General features: G+C 46.5%; 1 protein-coding gene across 3 annotated transcripts in view; it reads left to right on the top strand.

The window, feature by feature from the left end:
• The window catches only part of AFAP1 (actin filament associated protein 1), a 155,119-nt gene that overhangs the window by 51,998 nt on the left and 83,380 nt on the right, over window positions 1–19,741 (top strand). For 2 of the 3 annotated variants that reach the window (XM_057705777.1, XM_057705779.1), the window contains exons 2-3: window positions 12,259–12,387; window positions 15,757–15,854. In XM_057705777.1, the coding sequence (XP_057561760.1) occupies window positions 12,261–12,387; window positions 15,757–15,854 (225 nt within the window). In that variant the 5' untranslated portion in view covers window positions 12,259–12,260. Of the gene's footprint in view, window positions 1–12,258; window positions 12,388–15,756; window positions 15,855–19,741 lie in introns of those variants that run through there. The other variant, XM_057705778.1, reaches the window with a different exon arrangement.

The raw sequence follows: 19,741 nt of genomic DNA, 5'->3' as shown, positions 1-19,741 counted from the left end.
CGCAGGGTGAGTTGAGTTTCTCCCACACTGGAATCCGCTCCTTCGGCCCCGTTTCTTCCCGGGTTGTCCTTTCCTGTTGAATTGGCATCTTTGTCAGCAGTCGTTTGGCCGTTTGGGGGTTGGTTTCGGGACTTGGTCCATCTCATCTGTCCTGATGCCAATACCACAGTGGTCGGTTACTGTAGGTCATACTGAGCCTCGAAACCAGGTGATTTGGGTGCTCCGACGCAGCTCTTCCTTCTCGCCAGCATTTGGCTGTGCTGTTTCATCTTCACGTATTTTAGGATCAGCCCGTCAGTGCACTTTTGCAAAAAAAGAAGCTGCTGGGATCTTGATTGGGATTGTGTTGCGTCTATAGATTAATTTGGGGGAGACTCTCTCAAATCGATGACTGTGGTATCTCTCCTTTCATTTAGATCTTCACTCAGTTGTCTCAGCAGCATTTCATACTAGTCAGTTTATAGGCTTCTCACTTATTTTGTTAAATTTATTCTTAAGTCTTTCCTGTATTTTAATGCTATTACACGTAGTACTGGATTTTCTTTCTCTTTCGCTTTTCATCGGTCCCTTGCTAGTGAGGCATTTACTGTTTTACAGAGAAACTGACAAATTAGTAGACGGATGGGGGGCATTCCCTCTCCACTGAGGTGGTTTGGGAGGGCTTTGCAGAGGAGGTGGTGATGGTTGCCCCTACAGAAATCTCGGCTGGCAGAGAAGATGAGTGCCAGGGCGGGGGTGTTTCAGCAGCACGCGCTGAGGTCAGGGGGAGCACGAGAAATCTCTGAAAAGGAATGGTAGCTGTGTCAAGCCACCCCGAAACACGAGAGGGGGCGTGTGGCAGATGGGGAGCGTGTACGGACGTTGGGGCCAGGTTGACAAGGGGTTTACTGCTGGACAAGGTTAGAACTTTATTCAGTGGGAGCCTGGGAGCCCTCATGGGTTTACGAGCCCAGGAAATAAGCCATTCTTTTTTCTTTTCATTTATTTATAAAAAGTTGTGGTAAAATGTATACAACATCAAATTTACCGTCTTAACCAGGTTGACGTGCACAGTTCAGTGGCGTTAATTACACTCACGTTGTTGTGCAGTTTTCACCACCATCATCTCCAGGACTTTTCCATCTTCCCCAAACTGGAACTGCATCCATGCCACAGCAGCGCCCACCCCCCGCCGCCGCCCCCGCCCCAGCCCCTGGCAGCCACCTTCCTGCTTTCTGTCTCCAGGAGTTTGACTGCTGTGGGGGCCTCACGTAAGTGGAATCATACAGTATTCGTCCTTTTGTGACGGGCTTATTTACTTAGCATGATGTCCTCAAGGTTCAGCCGGGTTTTAACGCGTGTCAGAAGTTCCTTCCTTTTTGAGGCTGAATCAGATTTCGCTGTATGGATAGATCACATTTCGTTTATTCACCCATCCATTGGTGGACACTTGTGTTGTTTCCACCTTTTGGCAGTTGCTGAAAGCAGAGGACCTCAGAGACGACGTAGGGATTTGGCGCTAGAAGCTTGGACATGAGATTGTCGTGGATGCTTTTTTCATAGTACCCATCATAATTTCTGGCTGCTTTTATCTGCATACTGTTTGTCTCTCTGACGTGAATGTAAGATCATGTTTGTTTTATCCTGTATACCCACAATTAGGTCCTCAAGTATTTTTGTGAGTGTTTTTTAGTAACTATTTAAAATATCTTACGATAAAGAGAGCGTGTGTTTGCACCTTTCGTTTCCACCCACCTGTTGCTGTCGTTCTCCACGTGCTCTTGGCTGAGTGCGCCTCTTCCTGCCCCAAGCTCGCCCTGCACCGGCTCATCCTCAGAGCACCACCAGAGCAGATCCCTTTTTCAGAGGTGGAGGTCCGTCCGTGACAGCCTGTGCCTCTGCCTTTCGTAGGATCACGGTTCTGTGAGTCCACACGTTTATCCACTGCTCTAGGTGGTGAACCCCCGGATGTCAGAGACCTGCCTTTGAAGACACCGAGTGCAGTGTCTTAAACAAGGTCCTGTTTAACAGCTTGTTACTGAATTTCATTGAGCTGATGGAAGTGAAATGAAAATATATGCTCTCGATATCATGTTTAAAACCATTGTCAGCCACCAGCTGGAGGTTTTGTCAAGTCTTCTTATTCCAGCCTCGGACTCAGGCTTCATGGGCCAGGAAGTCTGGTTCCTGTGGTGTCGTCAGGTTACACATGTTATTGTGATTAATAAAAAACATGTCCAGATCTAGGTTTTGTCTTTCACTTTCTAGAAAACATTACCAGGATGTTTCTGTGACGGCTGGCATCATCCACCCCTGGATCCATCTGACCTTTACGAGTCTTGATAACTTCCGGAAAGAATTTGTCCTGTGGATTTTATACCCGTGCCTTTGGGGACTTCTTGCTAGCTGTATATAGTCCAGGAGGGCAGAGTCTCAGGACTCAGAATATATGTTCATATACACACCTACCCTTTTAGAGGCACGGGCTTTCCTTTAGGATATTGGTAAAGCTTTTAAAGATTCAGAGTCAGTGCTGAAACCGAGCTGTGATTGTTCTAAGTCCTGTTCAGACCCCGTGACACGTAGAGACCGTATTTGCTTTCTCTTTTCAGATTCAGATGAAACGCTTCTTGACTGAATGTCCCTGAACCCAGAGGCTTTTATTCACAGTGGCCTCTGGCATCTCCGCAGCGGTCTCGCCAGACCAGGGCTGTTATTATCCCCGCGTTATAGACGAGGGCACCAGGGGTCAAGGGCGCTTAGTGGTGTATACTCGGAGGCATCTGGTCGCTCACATAACGGTCACCTAGAGTTTGAAGGAATTTGAGATGTAGTCTAGCCGAGTGAGGCTTTCCAGCCAGACAGCATGGAAAGCTGTGCTGCTTTTCTGAGATTTCTCAGATCAACCTTTAGGCAGCCCATTTAGATTATCTGCGGAGGCTGTGGAAATATTTGGAAGAGTCTGCATGAAGAGTCTTAACTGCAACCCTATAAGGGAAAATATGCAAGTGCTTTGCCTGAGTGCTGGCCACTTTGCTTCAGTGCCCCACCAGTTCTGTCTCCCCTAAGCCTCCTCCGCGTGCTGCCCTGCGATGTCTCCGCAGCCTCAGCGGAGCCGGGCCCCGACCAGGTGATGATTGAACTGTATGAGAACATGAACTTGTCAGAATCCTTCTTTTGCCACTTTTGATGTGCACGTTCTAAGAATATCCCAGGAGACATAGTAAACTGTGAGAGGACAGGCCATAGTCTTTTTCTCTGCAACTTTCTCTTCAGAACGTATCTCAGAAACTTTGTCTGTTACAGAGATCCAGAAACAAGGAAGTGAATTAACTCACCAGACGCGTGCTGAGTGTCTTGCTGTGTTCCAGCTTCCGCGTCAGGCACTGTGCTCACTTTCTAGGCACAGAGAGACCTCAGACGTGGTCCCTGACTTCAGCCTGCCTTGTGACGGGTGGAGGGAGGGACAGATTAATCCCTGGTTACAGCAGAAGGTGAGAGCTGTGATGCACGTGGGCTAGAGTCTCCAAGGGTGACTAGGTAAGAGGTCACTGGTAGAAGAGGGGTGCCAGGGTGTGTCTTGGGGAGGAGACAGGGACGCACAGGGTTCAGGCAGAGAGCAGCAGTGCGACCCGAGGTCCAGGGAAAAGCAAGCCTGGTGGATGTGGGAAACTGAGTCGTTCAGAAGACCCGCAGGCGGGGGGTGGAAAGAGGTGAGTCTGGAAAAATAAGCGGGGACTAGTTAAGATTCTGCTGCTAGGTCAGGAGAAGTCATTGAAAAGAAGAATGTGGGGGCCAAGGGAAATTTTCTGAGGAGCCCCCAGTGTTGCCCAGTGGTCCTTAGTGAGAGAGAAGAGGTGGGGTTTTATGACACCAGTTCTCTGGGATCCTGACTGTGGACCTAGCCTCTGGAGACAGTCAGCATAAAGGCAGATGCGCGGCAGGCCGGGGTTTTCCATTGGCCCCCAGGAGTTTACGGGATGCGCTGTCTGTGTGAGTTGTGTGCAGGGCGGGTGGAGGAGGTGAAGCCCATAAGTCAGTCCTTGCTCTAGGCGCTCAGACTTTTATTTTCTTACAGTCTCATCAGTCAGTCTTTTCTTTTATGTCTGATTTTGAGTAATAGTTAGAAAATCTTTTCCCATACCAAGGTTATAAAGGAATTCACTTACTCTTTTTTTCTGGGACTGAAATGGTTTCATTTTTCACATTAGATTCTCAAGTATCTTTGGCATTTTTTTCTTGTGTAAGATGTACTTGATTTTATCTTCTTTTTTTTTTCCCCCAAATGGCTACCAGTTGTGCTGACCCCAATTATTAAGAGGTCCATCTTTTTCCCACTGACTTGAGATACTCTCCTTATCGTGGACTATATTTCTGTATGTATTTGGGTCTATATCTGGACTTTCTACTCTATACTGCTGATCTTACTGGGAATTTGTATGTCAGTGTAATGCCCTTTAAATGATAGAACCTTTATATTATGTTTTAATAGAGGGTATGGCTGGTTCCCCTCCACTGTTCTTAGACAAGCCCGTGTTTTCCCCTCTGAACCTTAGAATCGGTCTGTTTAGTTCGAGACACAAAATGAAACAAAACAAAATTTGGTTATATATTTATTGGGCTTGCATTAAATTTATCTGTTACCTTGGAAAAAATGGACACCTTTCTGATGTTAAGTTGTTCTGTCCAAAGATAAGGGGTACTTTCCATTTGTTCAGGTTTACTTCTTTGTCTTTCAGGAGTGTTTTGAAATCTTCCTTCTGTAAGTTTTACATGTTTATTGCTAAATTATTTTAAGTATTTCGCTGTTTTAATTGCTTTTTTAAATGGAATTTTGTCTTCCATTTATACCTTCTGTTTATTGTTTGGTATAAAAATCACGTGCAAAAGTGATAGTTTTGATATATCCTACTTTATTAACATTTTTTTGGTAGTAGTTTTATCATTGATTCTCTTGGGTTTTCTAGGTATACTTTCACATCAGCTGTAAATAGAGATAATTTTATTCTTTTCTGTTCTTAAGTTTCTAATTGCATTGTCTAATACTTCCAGTGCAGTGTTAGAAGTGGTGGAGGAAGCAGGTTCCCTGACTTGTTTGCAACCTTACTGGGAATGCCTGGAGTGTTTCCTCATGAAGTAAGAAGCAGTTTTTTTTTTTTTTTTTTTTTTTTTTTTAAGCTCTTTATTGGAATATAATTGCTTTACACTTTAAAAAAAATATATTTATTTATTTATTTTATTGGCTGTGTTGGGTCTTTTTTGCTGTGCGCGGGCTTTCTTCTTTTTTTTTTAGTTGCGGTGAGTGGGGGCTATTCTTCATTGTGGTGCGCGGGCTCCGTGGCTTCTCTTGTTGCGGAGCACGGTCTCTAGGCACGTGGGCTTCAGTAGTTGCAGCACATGGGCTCAATAGTTGTGGCTCACGGGCTTAGTTGCTCCATGGCTTGTGGGATCTTCCTGGAGCAGGGATCGAACCCGTGTCCCCTGCATTGGCAGGCGGACTCTCAACCACTGCGCCACCTAGGAAGCTCTGCTTTACACTTTTTAACCAGCTTTTGAGGTACACCAAAGTGAATCAGCTGTATTTATACATATATCCCTATATCCCCTCCCTCCCATGACTCCCTCCCACACTCTCCTGTCCTGGCCCTCTAAGGCATCACCCATCATCGAGCTGATCTCCCTTTGTTATACAGCAACTTCCCACTAGCTATCTATTTTACAGTTGGTAGTGTATCTATGTCTGTGCTACTCTCTCACTTCGTCCCAGCTTCCCCTTCACCCCCGCCCCCAACCCTGTGTCCTCCAGGCCATTCTCTGCATCTAAGAAGCAGTTTTTGTTTTACATTAATGTCTTAGTCTGTTTGGGCTGAAGTAACAAAATACCACAGACAGGGTGGCTTGTAGACAACACAAATGAGTTTTTCACAGTTCTGGAGGCTGGGTCTCCAAGGTCAGAGTGCCAGCTCGGTCCACTTCTGCTGGAGGCCCTCTTTCAGGTTGCAGACGCCTGCCTTTTCATTGTGTCCTCACATGGTAGAAGGGACTAGAGTGCTTTCTTGGGCCTCTTTTGTAAGAGCACTAATCCTGTCCATGGGGGCTCCACCCTCATGACCAGGTCACCTCCCAGAGCACCCCCCCGCCCCCATACCATCGCATTGGGGGTTAGGTTTCAACAGAATTGGAGAGGGGACACAGACGTTCAGCCTATAACATGGAGCGCCTGTATTTTATCAAACTGAGGAGGCGCATATCAATTCCCATTTTGTTGACTGAAAAAAAAATCAGGAACGGGTACTGAATCTCCTTGCAGGCTTTTTCGTCATCTGTGGATGAAGAGGAGCGTGTGATCTTCTTGTTAGACCTGTGAATATGGTGAATGATGTCAGTAGATCTAAAGTGGAGTCATCCTTTCATTCCTGGAATGAATTTCATGTGGTCATGTGTACTATTAAGGCCTTGTGTCGGTTTCTGTTTGCTAAAACTTTATTCAGGATTTTTGCTTGGCTATTTATAAGAAGGATCAGTCTGGTTTTCTTTTTTGTGCTATCTTTGTTAGGTTTAGGCATCTTTTTTTGTTTTTTTTAATTAATTAATTTATTTATTTTATTGGCTGTGTTGGGTCTTTTTTTACTGTGCGCGGGCTTTCTTTAGTTGCGGTGAGTGGGGGCGACTCTTTGTTGTGGTGCACAGGCTCCTTATTGCCGTGGCTTCTCTTGTTGCAGAGCACGGGCTCTAGGCATGTGGGCTTCAGTAGTTGCAGCACATGGGCTCAATAGTTGTGGCTCACGGGCTCTAAAGCGCCGGCTCAGTAGTTGTGGCACACGGGCTTAGTTGCTCCGTGGCATGTGGGACCTTCCCAGACCAGGGCTTGAATCCGTGTCCCCTGCATGGGCAGGAGGATTCTTAACCGCTGAGCCACCTAGGAAGCCCCTCAGCATCATTTTTATACCTGCTTCTAAAAGAGAAAGAATTGGAAAATGGTTTATCTGCTTCCATCTCCTGGAACAATTTATGTGTTGATAGTAGTCTTGATTTTTAAGGTTTGGTACCATTCCCCTGGAAAACTGTCTGGGTCTGGTGCTTTTTTGTGAGGATAATTCTTCGATAACTTTCTTTGCTTTCTCTATGTAAGCTTTCTGTAACAACTTGGTAAATTGTATTCTTTCCTGTGAAATTGTCTATCTCACCTAATTTCAAGTGTATTTGATAGAGTTGTACAGAATAGTCTTTCGTGACTTTTCTTAAGGCAGGGTAGATATATAAGGACTTCCTAGTTTGAGAAGATAAGTAGTTGTGGTTTGTGTCCATTTGCTGTGTTCGTGGATCCCAAGGCTTAAAGTGAAGTTCTAGTAAGAGGAGCATGTGCTGTGAGAGTGGTAATAGCTGCCTTTTGTGAAACGCTTGCCTCTGTGTGGATGTCAGCTCACTTCAGCCTCGTTACAGTCCTGAGTTACATAATAATCATCTCATTTTAAGGATGACATAATTTGGGGGAGTTACCCACTTTTCCAAAATAGAAATGTACTCACAGAGAAAACAAACGTATGGTTACCAAAGGGGAAAGGGAGGGGAGAGGGATAAATCAGTAGTTTGGGATTAAGTAGTTTTGTACACACTACTATGTCCGAAATAGATGACCAACAAGGACCTACTGTAGGGCACAGGGAGCTACACTCAATCTCCTATAATAAACCATAAAGGAAAAGAATTAAAAAAAGAATATATATATATATATATATATAAAACTGAATCACTCTGCTGAAACTAACACAGCATTGTAAATCAACTATATTTCAATAAAAATTTTTCAAAAAAGGCCATAGCCACTCATCAGGCCAGTACTCAGTACTCAGAAAGTAATCTATGGAGTGATTATTATGAAATGGTCAAAGCGGGGCCTTTGGAGTCAGAACTGCATTCAGCTTCGTCTGTTACGTTCCAGCTGTGTGGCTGTGAGCATATTATTACCTGGAGAACGCGCAGCCACTTTGGTGCTTAGTAACCTTAGGCAACCTCTCCGAGCCTCAGTTTCTTCACCTGCAAAATGGGGATAAGACCAGTTTCTGCCTCCTGGGGTTGTTGGGAACACACATGAAGTCATACGTGTAAAGGGACGAGAACAGTGTCCCATGCCTGCGATTGCCGTGTAAGCATTTGCTTAAAGAAAAGTAAACAAACGGGCCCCGGCTTCCAATTCCCCCATACATGGGGACGATTTTGTCTTTGCAATGAGAATTGTGTCACATGTAGATACTTGGAACAACACCTTTCACATGACGGGTTCTCAGAAAATGTGAATTCTCTCACTTTATTAGTCATTCGCTCATCAAAAACCTTTGCGTGCTTTCTACGTGGCTTGTACCGCTAGGCTGCTGTCAGGTGCTCAGAGACAAGCAAAGCATAAAGCCTGCTCTTAACCAGCTGACTAGCTATTTTGAGAAAAACACAAACCTTAAGGTCACTCAGCACCGGGTTATCAGTACAGCTCCTGATTTAGTAACCTGGGAGAGTTTGAGTTGGGAGGAGCTTGTTGGGGGTGTTGAAGGCTAGGAGAGAGGGGGTGTGAGTTCAGGTGTTTGAAGGGCCTGTTAGGATAAAAGGTGGTTTGTTTAGTCCGTGCAGGTCCTAGAAAGGAGGAACTTTTCTAGCAGCTGCAGCTCTCCGATTTGGGGATGTTTCGCATTCTGAGGTGCAAAGAGCTTTGCTTTGAGAATCTCTTGGGCGCAGTTTCAGGTGAAAAGAAAATCACCCAGTAGCTTGATAAACAATGAACTGAGAAATTTATCAGGAGGATGCAGGTGTCTCAGGGAATTCAGCGCAGCCCGGGTTCACAGGTAGCAGAAGCAGTCAGGAAGGTATCAGGAATCCGTCCAGCGCCCCGTGTGTCTGGCACTCCGTCTCTTGCCTCTGAGTGTCTGCCTGTGCTCCTGGGGGTGTGAACTGCCTTCTTTCTGCCTCCATCAATGACTCTCACCCACTGGCGCGTACGGGCCTAAACGCAGCATCTCCTAAACACAGTGGCTCTGTAGCTCCTGAGTTTATGTGTCTTCCGTTCAAGAGATGGCAACTGACTAAGAGTTCCTGTCCCAGGCGAAATACACCAGAAAGAGAATCTGATTGACCAGCTTGGGCTCAGGTGGTCTGATTCATTATGACCTGGGAGCGGGAGGTGGCCTGCAGGGCCCGGTGGGGTAGGTGTAGCTGCCCAGAGTCCGCCTTGCGGTTGAGGGCGCTGCTCTCTGAGGAGCACGGGCTGGGCAGGAGCCCAGCTGTGGTTATGATAAACTCCCAGCCCGGAGGGGCCTGCGTGAAATCCCCCGTGGGAGCTCTGTAGGGAAGCTCAGGTTGAAGACGAGTTAGGGCAGGTGCAGTCTTCGGTCCTCTTCAGATACTGTGATGCTGCTAGGTGAAACCCACGTGAAATCCTGCAGGATAAATACGATTGGGCTGCAAGTAAGAGAATGTTTTTGATAAAAGAGTATACGAATGGACATGGAGAATGGGTTCTGTAAGTTTAACATATAGACCCAGAAACATTTTTAACGTTTTTACTTCTAGCTTGAAGCAGCCTCAATTTTTGGACAGGGTTTTGTTTTTATGGTGATAAAATATACATAGCATAAATTTTACCATTTTAAACCTTTTTGAGTGTACAGTTCAGTGTCGTTAAGCACATCCACTCACCACCATCCGTCACCAGAACATTTATCTTCCCCAAATGCAGCTCTGTCCCCGTCAAACTCTCGCTCGCCATCCCCCCTCCCCCAGCACCTGGCACCTACCATTCTGCCTTCTCTGTGAGTTTGACTATTCTAGGGACCTCACGTAAGTGGAATCATGTAGTATTTGTCCTTTTTTGACTGGCTTATTTCACTCAGCAGAATGTCCTCCAGGTTCATCTGTGGTGTGGCAGGTGTCAGAATTTTCTTCCTTTCTAAGGCTGGATAATATATCATGTCTGGATGGACCTCATTTTATTTATCCATTCAGCCATCAGTGGACATTTGTGTTGTTTCCGCATTTTGGCTGTCAGGGATAACATCAGTACCAGCAGCCCGTCATTTTTAAAGTATTAGATGAGATTGTTTTCTACTTAGAATCATCAGGAAATTGCTTTCCTACTGAGAAAGACCTTAAAGACTAACCTAATCCAGCCTCTTCATTTCAGAGAGGGGAAATTAGGAAATTGCCCAGTTAGGAAAAGTGAACAGCCTAGGGCACACCTTCTCTGCTCTGAACGCACTTGCCATTTCTCTGCCCACTTGTCTAAAATTATGAGAGCTTTGTATGTGTGAAAGGGTGGCCTCCGTTAGGATCTTGTATTCTGGAGGGTGCTGTAGACTAGGACAGTAGTAGATAGGAGAAGAATCCCGTAGACCAGTGGTTCGTGAACTTTTTTGCTTAGGACTTTTTGCTCTCAAAATATATATTGAGGACCCCGAAGAGCTTTTATTTATGTGGTTGTATCTGTAGATATTTGTCATATTAGAATTTAAACCTGGCAGATTTTAAAGGTATTTATTAATATATTTGTGAAAAGTAACTGCATTTCCCAAAACAAGCTAATCTGTGAAAGAGTGGCATTGTTTATATTTCTGCAAGTATCTTCAGTAGCTGGCTTAACAGGAGAAAGCTGAGTTCTCGGATCTGTTTCTACATTCTGATGTGATGAACCATTGTTTCGGTGGAAGTACATAAAGACGATCTGGCCTCAACAGATATGTACTTAGAAAAGAGCAGAGTATTTTAGTACATTTTCAGAAAATTGACACTACAGCAAAACTCAACGAGTGGCAGTTTCTTAAAGGTTAGTTGCAGCATGGAATCTGACGCTGTATCGAAGAACACTTAATTCTCTGTTACATGAGATGGGTCTTCACCCACCTGTGATTTGATGACATCATGGTTTCCTGAGGTGCGTAGATCTTCCGAATGTCAAAAGATCTACTGCTTCGTACACCAGGAGATCACGTTCCTCTGTGTCATTCCTGATCTCGTTAGAAAAGTCTCCATGGAGAAGCTGTCATGCTCCTAGCGGTGGATACACATGTTTGAAATTCTTATTTTCCCCTGGAAGCCCAAATTGTACTGTTGGCAACAAATGCTGTCATTGTTTACCTGGATGCGCTAGGCTTACTTTGTTCATTTTTGAGAAAATGTCGGTCACACACTCGTGTGAATAACTGTGGTTTGCCTATCATTTCTTCTTTGGTGCTGCATGAAAAAAGTGGCTTAGTGTTAACCCACAGCTCAGACAGTTGTGCACGTGCTTCTTCTGTAGACGACTCTAGTTCTTGAGTCTGCCAGAGAAGTGTCTCCTGCCTGCTTCCCATTTTACCACACAGTATGTGAGAAAGGTGTATCCTTCCAGGGCTGAGACCTAATGAAAGCAATGATTTTTACTGCTTCATCAAAGACACTCTTAAGTGAAAGTAGCATTTCAAAAATTTTATTTATTTGTTTATTTTTACTGCTAATGCGTAAGAGAAGAGTACGGTGAATGCTGGTATAGTTTGGTGTCACTGCTTTCATTCGCACTAAGATGCTAGCAACTTAACCACCCTTTCATTTGCACCAAATGCAGGAAGAAGTGAATAATGTCATAGTATTAGTAAAATAGTTTGACCTGAGGACGCCCTGAAAGGGTGTTGGCGTCACTCAGAGGTTCACATGATGGCGTAAAAGTTGCTGACATCAGCCCCGTAGTGCAGTCTTGTGGGTGTCAGAGGGAAAGTCTGCTGTAATCCCAGGAAGAAAAGACATGATGGACGTCAAGAACCTGGACGTATGTCGAGGTCCTTCCTGGCACCCAGCATCTTTGCTGTAGCTGTAAACGTGCGCACAGCCTTCCTGGGGACGGAGCCAGCCCTGCGAAGGCACAGAGTTGGGTATTGAGTTTCCACTTCCTAGTGGTTATCTGAAAACTGGCATTTTAAACTCCCGTCTCCTTCTTGACACTGAAATTTCATATCACGCCATTGACCACAGGTGATGCTGTCAGGCTCTTGGGCTATGAGCCGTCTGTTGGCCACGTGGCTTTGGAGCTTCTCCCAACACCACTGCCTCAAAGCAGAAGGGAAAGAGTAGCACATTTGTCTAGAAGATGATGTGTGAATCTTTTAGGCGCCTGGGTTTCAGCTCACTTGCGTTTCCTGTTGGAAAACAGTATTTATCCATCAAGCTGAAAATGAAATGCTCTGAGTAAAATTTAGCGTTCGTGTTTTGACATCTGCACATCGATGGGTCTCATGGAACCCTCCCTCTCCCCTTTCTTTTCAGCAATGGAAGAGTTAATTGTTGAACTGCGTCTCTTCCTTGAACTCCTGGACCACGAATATCTAACCTCAACTGTCAGGGAGAAGAAGGCAGTCATCACAGACATCCTGCTGAGGGTACAGTCATCCAGAGGTGCGTCTCGTTCACGCTGCGGGCTCTCTCCTCCCAGTCTCCCTTTGCCTCTAAGCCATCTTTAATTCTCATCTTCCCAAAACACATTCATGAATGAATGTATTTATTCATCAAGTTGTCATCAAAGGCCTTATTACATGCCAGGTACTGTTAGTCTCTGGGTTTAGAAAGATAAAGCCTTTGGGAAGTTAATGGAACCGTGGGCATGTTGGGGGGTGTCCCTAAGAGCACCCCGATGTTGGGAGATTCGCTGGAAGGACTCAGCATGGAGCTGTACTTTCTCGTGCCGGGATTTAGCACAGGGGTAGTGAGGGTACACAGCCAGATTATAAGGGGAGAAGACTCAGGCTTCCCATGCTCCTCCTCCCACGAGGGCCACACAGATCACACGCTTTCCTCAGCAGCACAGACGCAGCAGCCGGTGTGCGGCTTCTGTTCAGGGACGCTCACTGGAGACTCAGTGTCCCAGGACTTTACTGGGGGCTGGTCACATGGCAGCCTCTGCCTGGCACGTCCCCACGTCCCAGACTCCCAGGAAGGCAGGTTTATTAGTCAGGGTTCCCCAGAGAAACCAGTAGGATGGAGGGATCAAGACAGAGACAGAGAGGAGACTTGTTGTAGGGATTGGCTCCTGTGGTCGCAGAGGCTGAGAAGACCCACGATCTGCCCTCTGCCACCCTGAGATCGAGGAAGGCCAGCACTGTAATCAGTCCAGGTCCAAAGGCCTGAGAGTCAGGGGCTGACGGTGTAAGTCCCGGTCAGAGAACCAAGAGCACACGTGTCCGAGGGCAGGAGGAGACGGGCGTCTTGGCTCAAGCAGAGCGAGCGCGTCCGCCCTTCTTCGGCCTTTCTGTTGTATCCAGGTCCCCAGCAGGTTGGATGGTGGCACCCACGTTGGGGAGGACCATCCCCTTTTCAGTTCTCCAACTCAAATGCTAATCTCTGCCAGAAACATTCTCACAGATGCCCCCAGAAATAGTGTTCTGCCAGCCCTCAGAGCACCCCTGAGCCCGCTCAGGTTGGCACACAGCATTAGCCGTCACAGTAGGTGGTTGGCATAGATCGTGTTGTTTGCTCAGACAGTCTGGGCAGAGTGGACCACCGTTATTGGTTAGGGAACAGCAGGAGCACGTCTGAAATCCGCGTTCCCCAACGCCGGCCCTTGTAAAGACAGCAGCCGCAGGCCTGCTGTGTTAGATAACTCCTCTGTGCGCGGTGAGTAAGACAGAACAGCAGGGAGAGAGCATCAGTGTCAGGAGAACACCTAAGGGGGGGATCCAAACCCATCTAGTGAGAGGGAGAGTGGGGGAGGGCCTGGGGGCCGTTCTCAGAGGAGGCAGTGTTAGAATCTTGACGGCTGGGTAGGAGACACTTGGATGAGATGCAGAGGTTTATTGCAAACAGCTTCACTGAGATGTAACTCACTTACCGTGCACTTCACCCATTTGAAGGTCCAGTTCTTTGATTTTTAGCACACGAAGCTGTGACTGACACCGTTAGGTTTGCATTCCAGGAGCTCATCTCGTCAGTCTGGGCCATGGGTTCAAGGACCAGGTTGCAGAATGAGAGCTACATGAGGCCCCGGGTGGATGGTGGGACCAATCTCTGAGGCAGGAGCTCAGGATGAGAACCGTGTTTGAGGGGCAGTAGGACAGAGAGAACCAGTAGGATAGACAGAGACGGAGACGAAAGTTCACTTGGAAATGCTGCTGCTACTTCCCTGCCTGGACCCTTTCGGTATCTGCCGCTGCCCATGGATGGACCCCCGGCCCCTTATGACGTGTAGTCGCCTGTGTCTGCTCTCCAGGCACATGGGCTTTGTTTTCTGTCTCTGCCTGTTACCCAGCCCTAGCAAGTTACATACTCCCTCGGCACTTCAGTTTCCTCACCTGTAAGAAGGGAGGGTTGTGGCACCTACCCCGGAGGGGTGCTGTGTGGATTGATGAGCCGATGTAAAACATTTCCAGACAGCGCCTGACACACGGCAGACACTCGGCAACTGTTGGCTCTTGTTTCCTACTATGGCTTTTACTGGCAGAGGTAGCGTTTCTTTCACCCTCATCTCTGCCTACGCTCATCTCTCAGCCACGTCAGACCAGAGACCTGAACATGCCACAGTCAGGGGCCTCCTGCCTCTGGAGTTGCTGTTTGCTTCCCCTGACTTTCCTTCCTCTCTTCTTCTGCCCAGTGGGTGCCAACCCTTTTGCTCTCTATGCTTCATTCTGGACACAGCTGTGATATTTTCCAATTCACTGATTTTCTCTTCAGCTCTTTAAGTTGCTTAAAACTCATCCACTGATTATTTTGATGGTAGAGTTTCCATTTGTTGCTTTGTTTTGCTTTGTTTTGCTTCGCTTCCTTCGCTTCTCTCCCCTCCCCACCCCTCCCCTCCCCTCCCCACCCCTCCCCTCCCCTCCCCTCCCCTCCCCTCCCCTCCCCCTCCCCTCCCCTCCCCTCCCCTCCCCCTCCCCTCCCCCTCCCCCTTCCCCTCCCCACCCCTCCCCTCCCCCCTCCCCACCCCTCCCCTCCCCCCTCCCCACCCCTCCCCTCCCCCCTCCCCACCCTTCCCTCCCCCCTCCCCTCTCCTCTCCTCTCCTCTCCTCTCCTTTCCTTTCCTTTCCTTTCCTTTCCTGCCCTCTGCCAAAATTCTGGCCTCTGCTGTAGCTTTTGCAGGTCGGGGCCTTTGTCTTCTCCCAGCCTGCAATTGTGCTTGGCCCACTGTAGGTCATCACTGGGGAGCGATTATTTTTCTAGGTCTAGAAAGGTGAGTTCTTGGCATACATAACATTGTGCCCAAATTAAAGTAGTTTCTTCCTCTTTGCTGGCTTCACTGGTATAGTGCTCACCACGTTCCCTGAGAGTCCATTCTGTGTATGTTTGTCTTTCCAACGTGAATATGATGCCCTAGGGTATGAGCTTCTATCAGGCATGGCAGTGATGAGCGTGTCTGTTACAGCATCTGACCTCGGGAGGGTGCTTGATACAGATTTATTGATCCCCAGGGAAGCGTCTGCCCCCTTTGTATGTGGGTGAGTGTCAGTACTAACCTGCACAGAAGTTCAGGAGAGGCAGCTCGCCTTTGGGAGGTTGCCCGGCACAGGGAAAGATGTCGACTTTGCTGCCGTCTGCATTATTTATACCTGTCAGTGTTCCACTGAAGTTCCTTAACCTTTTTTTGTTGTTGTTCAGCTATAGATCCTTCACCTATAGAATGGGGAAGAAGAATACCTGCCTTGCGGGATTGTTGTGAAGGATTAGAGAGAATAACTATTTGTGGAGGATTCAGCGTGGGGCCGCGGAGGTGATCGCTGCTAGAAGCGCCACCCTCCTCCCCCTCCTCATCCAGTGCTGTGGTTTTGGTTGGTACAGGTTTTGAGGTGAGAGATCATGCTACGAAGCCAGAGGCCCCCAACAGCCTGCCGGCCCCTCCCCAGATGCCTCTGCCAGAGATCCCGCAGCCGTGGCTGGTGAGTCAACGCCCCACCATCACAAGAATCACCGGATGCCTGGGTTACTTTGGGTTCCGGAGGCAGGTGATAAAAGCCCAATTCCGGAAGAAAGGAGGCCTCGTTTTGCCCAGGGCACTCCTTTGAGTGTGTTTGGGGGCTGCTAGAAATGGCTGGGGGGGGCTGTAAATGTAGCCTCTTTTAGGAGGCTGATGGTTCTTTGAAAATTGCCGGAGCTACAGGTGTACGGAAATCTGTTCTTAAGTGAGCTAAAAAAATAAAAATCAGATGATTCAGCAGGCAAACAGTGACAGTAGAGCCTAGGGACGTGCCCCCTTTTCTGGGTTAACTCAGAATTTGAATACCGCAGCCTGAAACTTTAACATTCATTATTATGCTTCTTCTGGGATTAAATAGCGTTTTCTCCCCTCAGAAGAAAAATATGTACATAGCCCAGGAGTGTGTGTTTTATTTGACTTTCCGCATTCAAAATTTGTGTTGGAGTTCTTTTGCTGTTTTTGCAAGCCGGGGATACTCACGGATGCCCTTGTTCACGGACCATTCAGCTTTTCCTGCCTTTTGCTGTTTGCTCACTTGCTTACTCAGGGAAATCAGACTTCCATTCAAAATTAGAGCAAAATCAGTTGCTTAGCAACTCTCTTCCTAATGTTTGCTTTCTCTGCAAATCACCTGATTATCTCTCCACCAGGATAAGAACCGCAGGAGAGCAGGGCCACGTCTCATTTGTTTCGGTCCCTCCTGGGCCCCAGCATGTGGCTGACGTCAGGTTGGGTACCCGGTAGTTACCAATGTAGAAGGGACGGAAGGAAATCAGTGCTTACCGGGTTCCTGCCACCTGTCACAGATCATGTTTGCCCCCTTTTCACTTATAATTTTGTTTAATCCTTACAACTTGACCTCAGAGAACCCCTGAAATACCTATAAACATGTGACTAGAGTGTATATCCATCTTCCAGAGAAGGCATCGCGGCTCTAGTGAAGATGTGATTGCTCAAGGTCGGTAGGAGACGCAGCAATACCATTTTTTGTAGTGTGTTCTCTTGATTTCAAATCCAGCCTTTCCTCTGCAATACCGTCTGGGGAGGCATGGCAGCAAAGCGTGAGCAAGCACGACGGACAGGTGGGAGGAGGCTTTGTTGGGAACCTAAGCCTGTTCCCGCGCTGGGCTGCGGGGAGGCCGCGGGGTCCGGGGTACCAGCGGAGCATGGCTCCTGCATCCAAGCACCAGCTCTGACACTTACGCTGTGAGTCCAGGCTGTAGCTTTCACTCCTGCGATGCCTGAGATGCCTCATTCTAAAACGCGTGCACTAACAGTACCCGCTTAGTGAGGTGGTTGTGAGATGAGACGCGTCGCTGTGCCTCCAAGTGCTTGGAGTACGTGCCTTGCGTCTGTTGAGCCCCATGCAGAAGCAGCTATTATTTTGTAAGGCAGCGCTTCTCAGACTTTTGGGGAGCTTGTTAAAATGGATATCCTAATCCGCCAGGTCTGCATGGGGCCTCAGGTGCTGCATTTCTAACAAGATGCTGTAGAAAATAGGTTAAAAAACCCTAAAAGGAAAGGAAAGCCCTCTGTATGCCCTTCCTCCAAGGAGAGCCACTGCTCTCATTCAGGCACATTTTCTTGGTGTCTTTCCCCACCCGTGCTGTCCAGTGCAAGGGCCACTGGCCTCAGGTGGCCACTGAGCACTTGCCACGTGGCTGGTTCAGATTGAGATGGGCTGTAAGTGTCCAATACACCTGAATGTGGAGGCTTGTGAGAAAAAGGATGTAAAATATCTCAATAATTTTCACGCTGATAACACGTGAATTATATTTTGTATATATTGAGTTAAAGAAGATACATTAGTAACATCAATTTCATCCATTTCTACGGCTAGTAGAAAAATTTAAATTACATAAGTAGCTCACATTTGTAGCTTGCATTATTTTTCTTTTGTTTTAGACATTTAATCTTTCCACTGTGGAGAGCATATTGAACATATGATTTTAATATGCTGTTTTTATTTTTTAACATGTATTATGTATTTTTCTTCTTTTATAAACTTCTTTTCAATGATTGTTTTCCTTTTTTTAAAACAAAGCTCTTCCTGTTTGTTGTAGAAACTGTGACTCGATTAGCTTTTGTCTCATTTGATGTTTTTAGGTTTAATACAGAATCAGTAGTATTAATCCTGTTTACTGATATATTGTTTGTCTACAAGGTAAAGAACTAGATATGAGAAGTCAGTAGTTCATGAATCTCCTGGTTTTCGTGCTCCGGTTTACTTTTATTTTTCTTTCTAAACTGACTTTATGATATGTCCCAAGATGCTTTGTCTCGTATTTCATCATCCCATTGCAGGTCAGAAAAGGTGTTTAAGAGTGAAGGTGAAATGCAGACCTCTAGAAGCAGACGAAAGAGTGGTGATGCTTTTACAGATTTCATGGGCAGTTCTTTAGTGGTACGTGCAGTGCCATCCCACTCGTCTGGACTAAAATGCTTGTCCTCAAAGTGCCAGGTGGTGTGAATATCAGTTTCAATGCCAGTTTCAGACGAAGAGTACTCATTGGATGTCAGCATTTTTTTTACCATTTTTGACCGTTGAATAGTCGATCCCTCTCTATGGATATCTCCTTGAATGCAACTTATTTTTCATCCCCTGTTTTCTCTCACTCTTCTCTCCTTGTCTCCTGCTCTCCCTGTCTTTGGCTACAGTGTGGCAAACTGCCGCGGTTTAAGGTAGATGAGAAACCTGCCTACCAACGGAGTCAGAACTGGTAGTTGGCTTATCAGAAACGTTGGTTAAAGTGAGGAATTCTAAAAAAAGTATCCATGTGCTTTAAAAATATTTTGTTTAAACAAATCATTTTTGAGTAGGGGTTTGACCAGTGGGTCATTTGTCCCTTCTAGTGCCTGAATATGGGTCTCAAGAGAGTTTTCCAAACTCAGCCGTGAAGCCGTGCTGTTTCTTGATATGAAGCTCCTAAGACCGTCACGTAGGGCCAAGAGCTGCATCCTTTGAGTGTGAGGCTACAGGTTGGCTTTCCTACATAATCCACACCCATGGTATTGGCTGGGCCAAAAGGTTCGTTTGGTTTTTTTCCCGTAAGGTGGCTCTCGTAGCATTTAGTTGTCTTTAACTTCATTCAAAACAGTTTTGTTAGATTGTATGTGACAGCTGTCATATCAGCGTGCATTTAAAAAAAAAGACATCCAAATGGGTGAATTTTTGTGTCGCCATTTTAATATTGAAGATGAAAGAGAAAAAGCAACATTTTCGGCATATCATGCTTTATTATTTCAAGAAAGGTAGAAACACAACTGAAACGCATAAGAGATTTGTGCAGTGTATAGAGAAGGTGCTGTGACTGATCGAGCGTGTCAGAAGTGGTTTGGGAAGTTTCGTGCCGGGGATTTCTCACTGGACGATGCCCCACGGTCGGGTGGACCAGTTGAACTTGACAGTGATCAAATCGAGACATTAATTGAGAACAGTCAACGTTATACCATGCAGGAGACAGCTGACATACTCAAAACATCCAAATCTAACATTGAAAATCGTTTGCACCAGCTTGATTATGTTACTCTCTTTGATGTCTGGCTTCCACAGAAGTTAAGTGAGAAAAATCTTCTTGACCATATTTCCGCATGCGATTCTCTACTGAAACATAATGAAAACATTCCATTTTTAAGCCAAATTGTGACGGGCGATGAAAAGTGGATACTGTACAATAATGTGGAACAGAAGAGATCGTGGGGCAAGCGAAATGAACCACCACCGGCCACACGGAAGGCCAGTCTTCTTCCAAAGAAGATGATGTTGTGTATGTGGTGGGACTGGAAGAGAGTCCTCTATTATGAGCTCTTTCCGGAAAACCAAACGATTAATTCCAGCAAGTACTGCTC

Source organism: Hippopotamus amphibius, chromosome 13 (assembly GCF_030028045.1).
Source record: "Hippopotamus amphibius kiboko isolate mHipAmp2 chromosome 13, mHipAmp2.hap2, whole genome shotgun sequence".
In the NCBI taxonomy this organism is placed as follows: Eukaryota; Metazoa; Chordata; class Mammalia; order Artiodactyla; family Hippopotamidae; genus Hippopotamus; species Hippopotamus amphibius.
The sequence above is the reverse complement of the archived record's forward strand: the minus strand, read 5'-3'. Positions and strand labels throughout refer to the sequence as shown.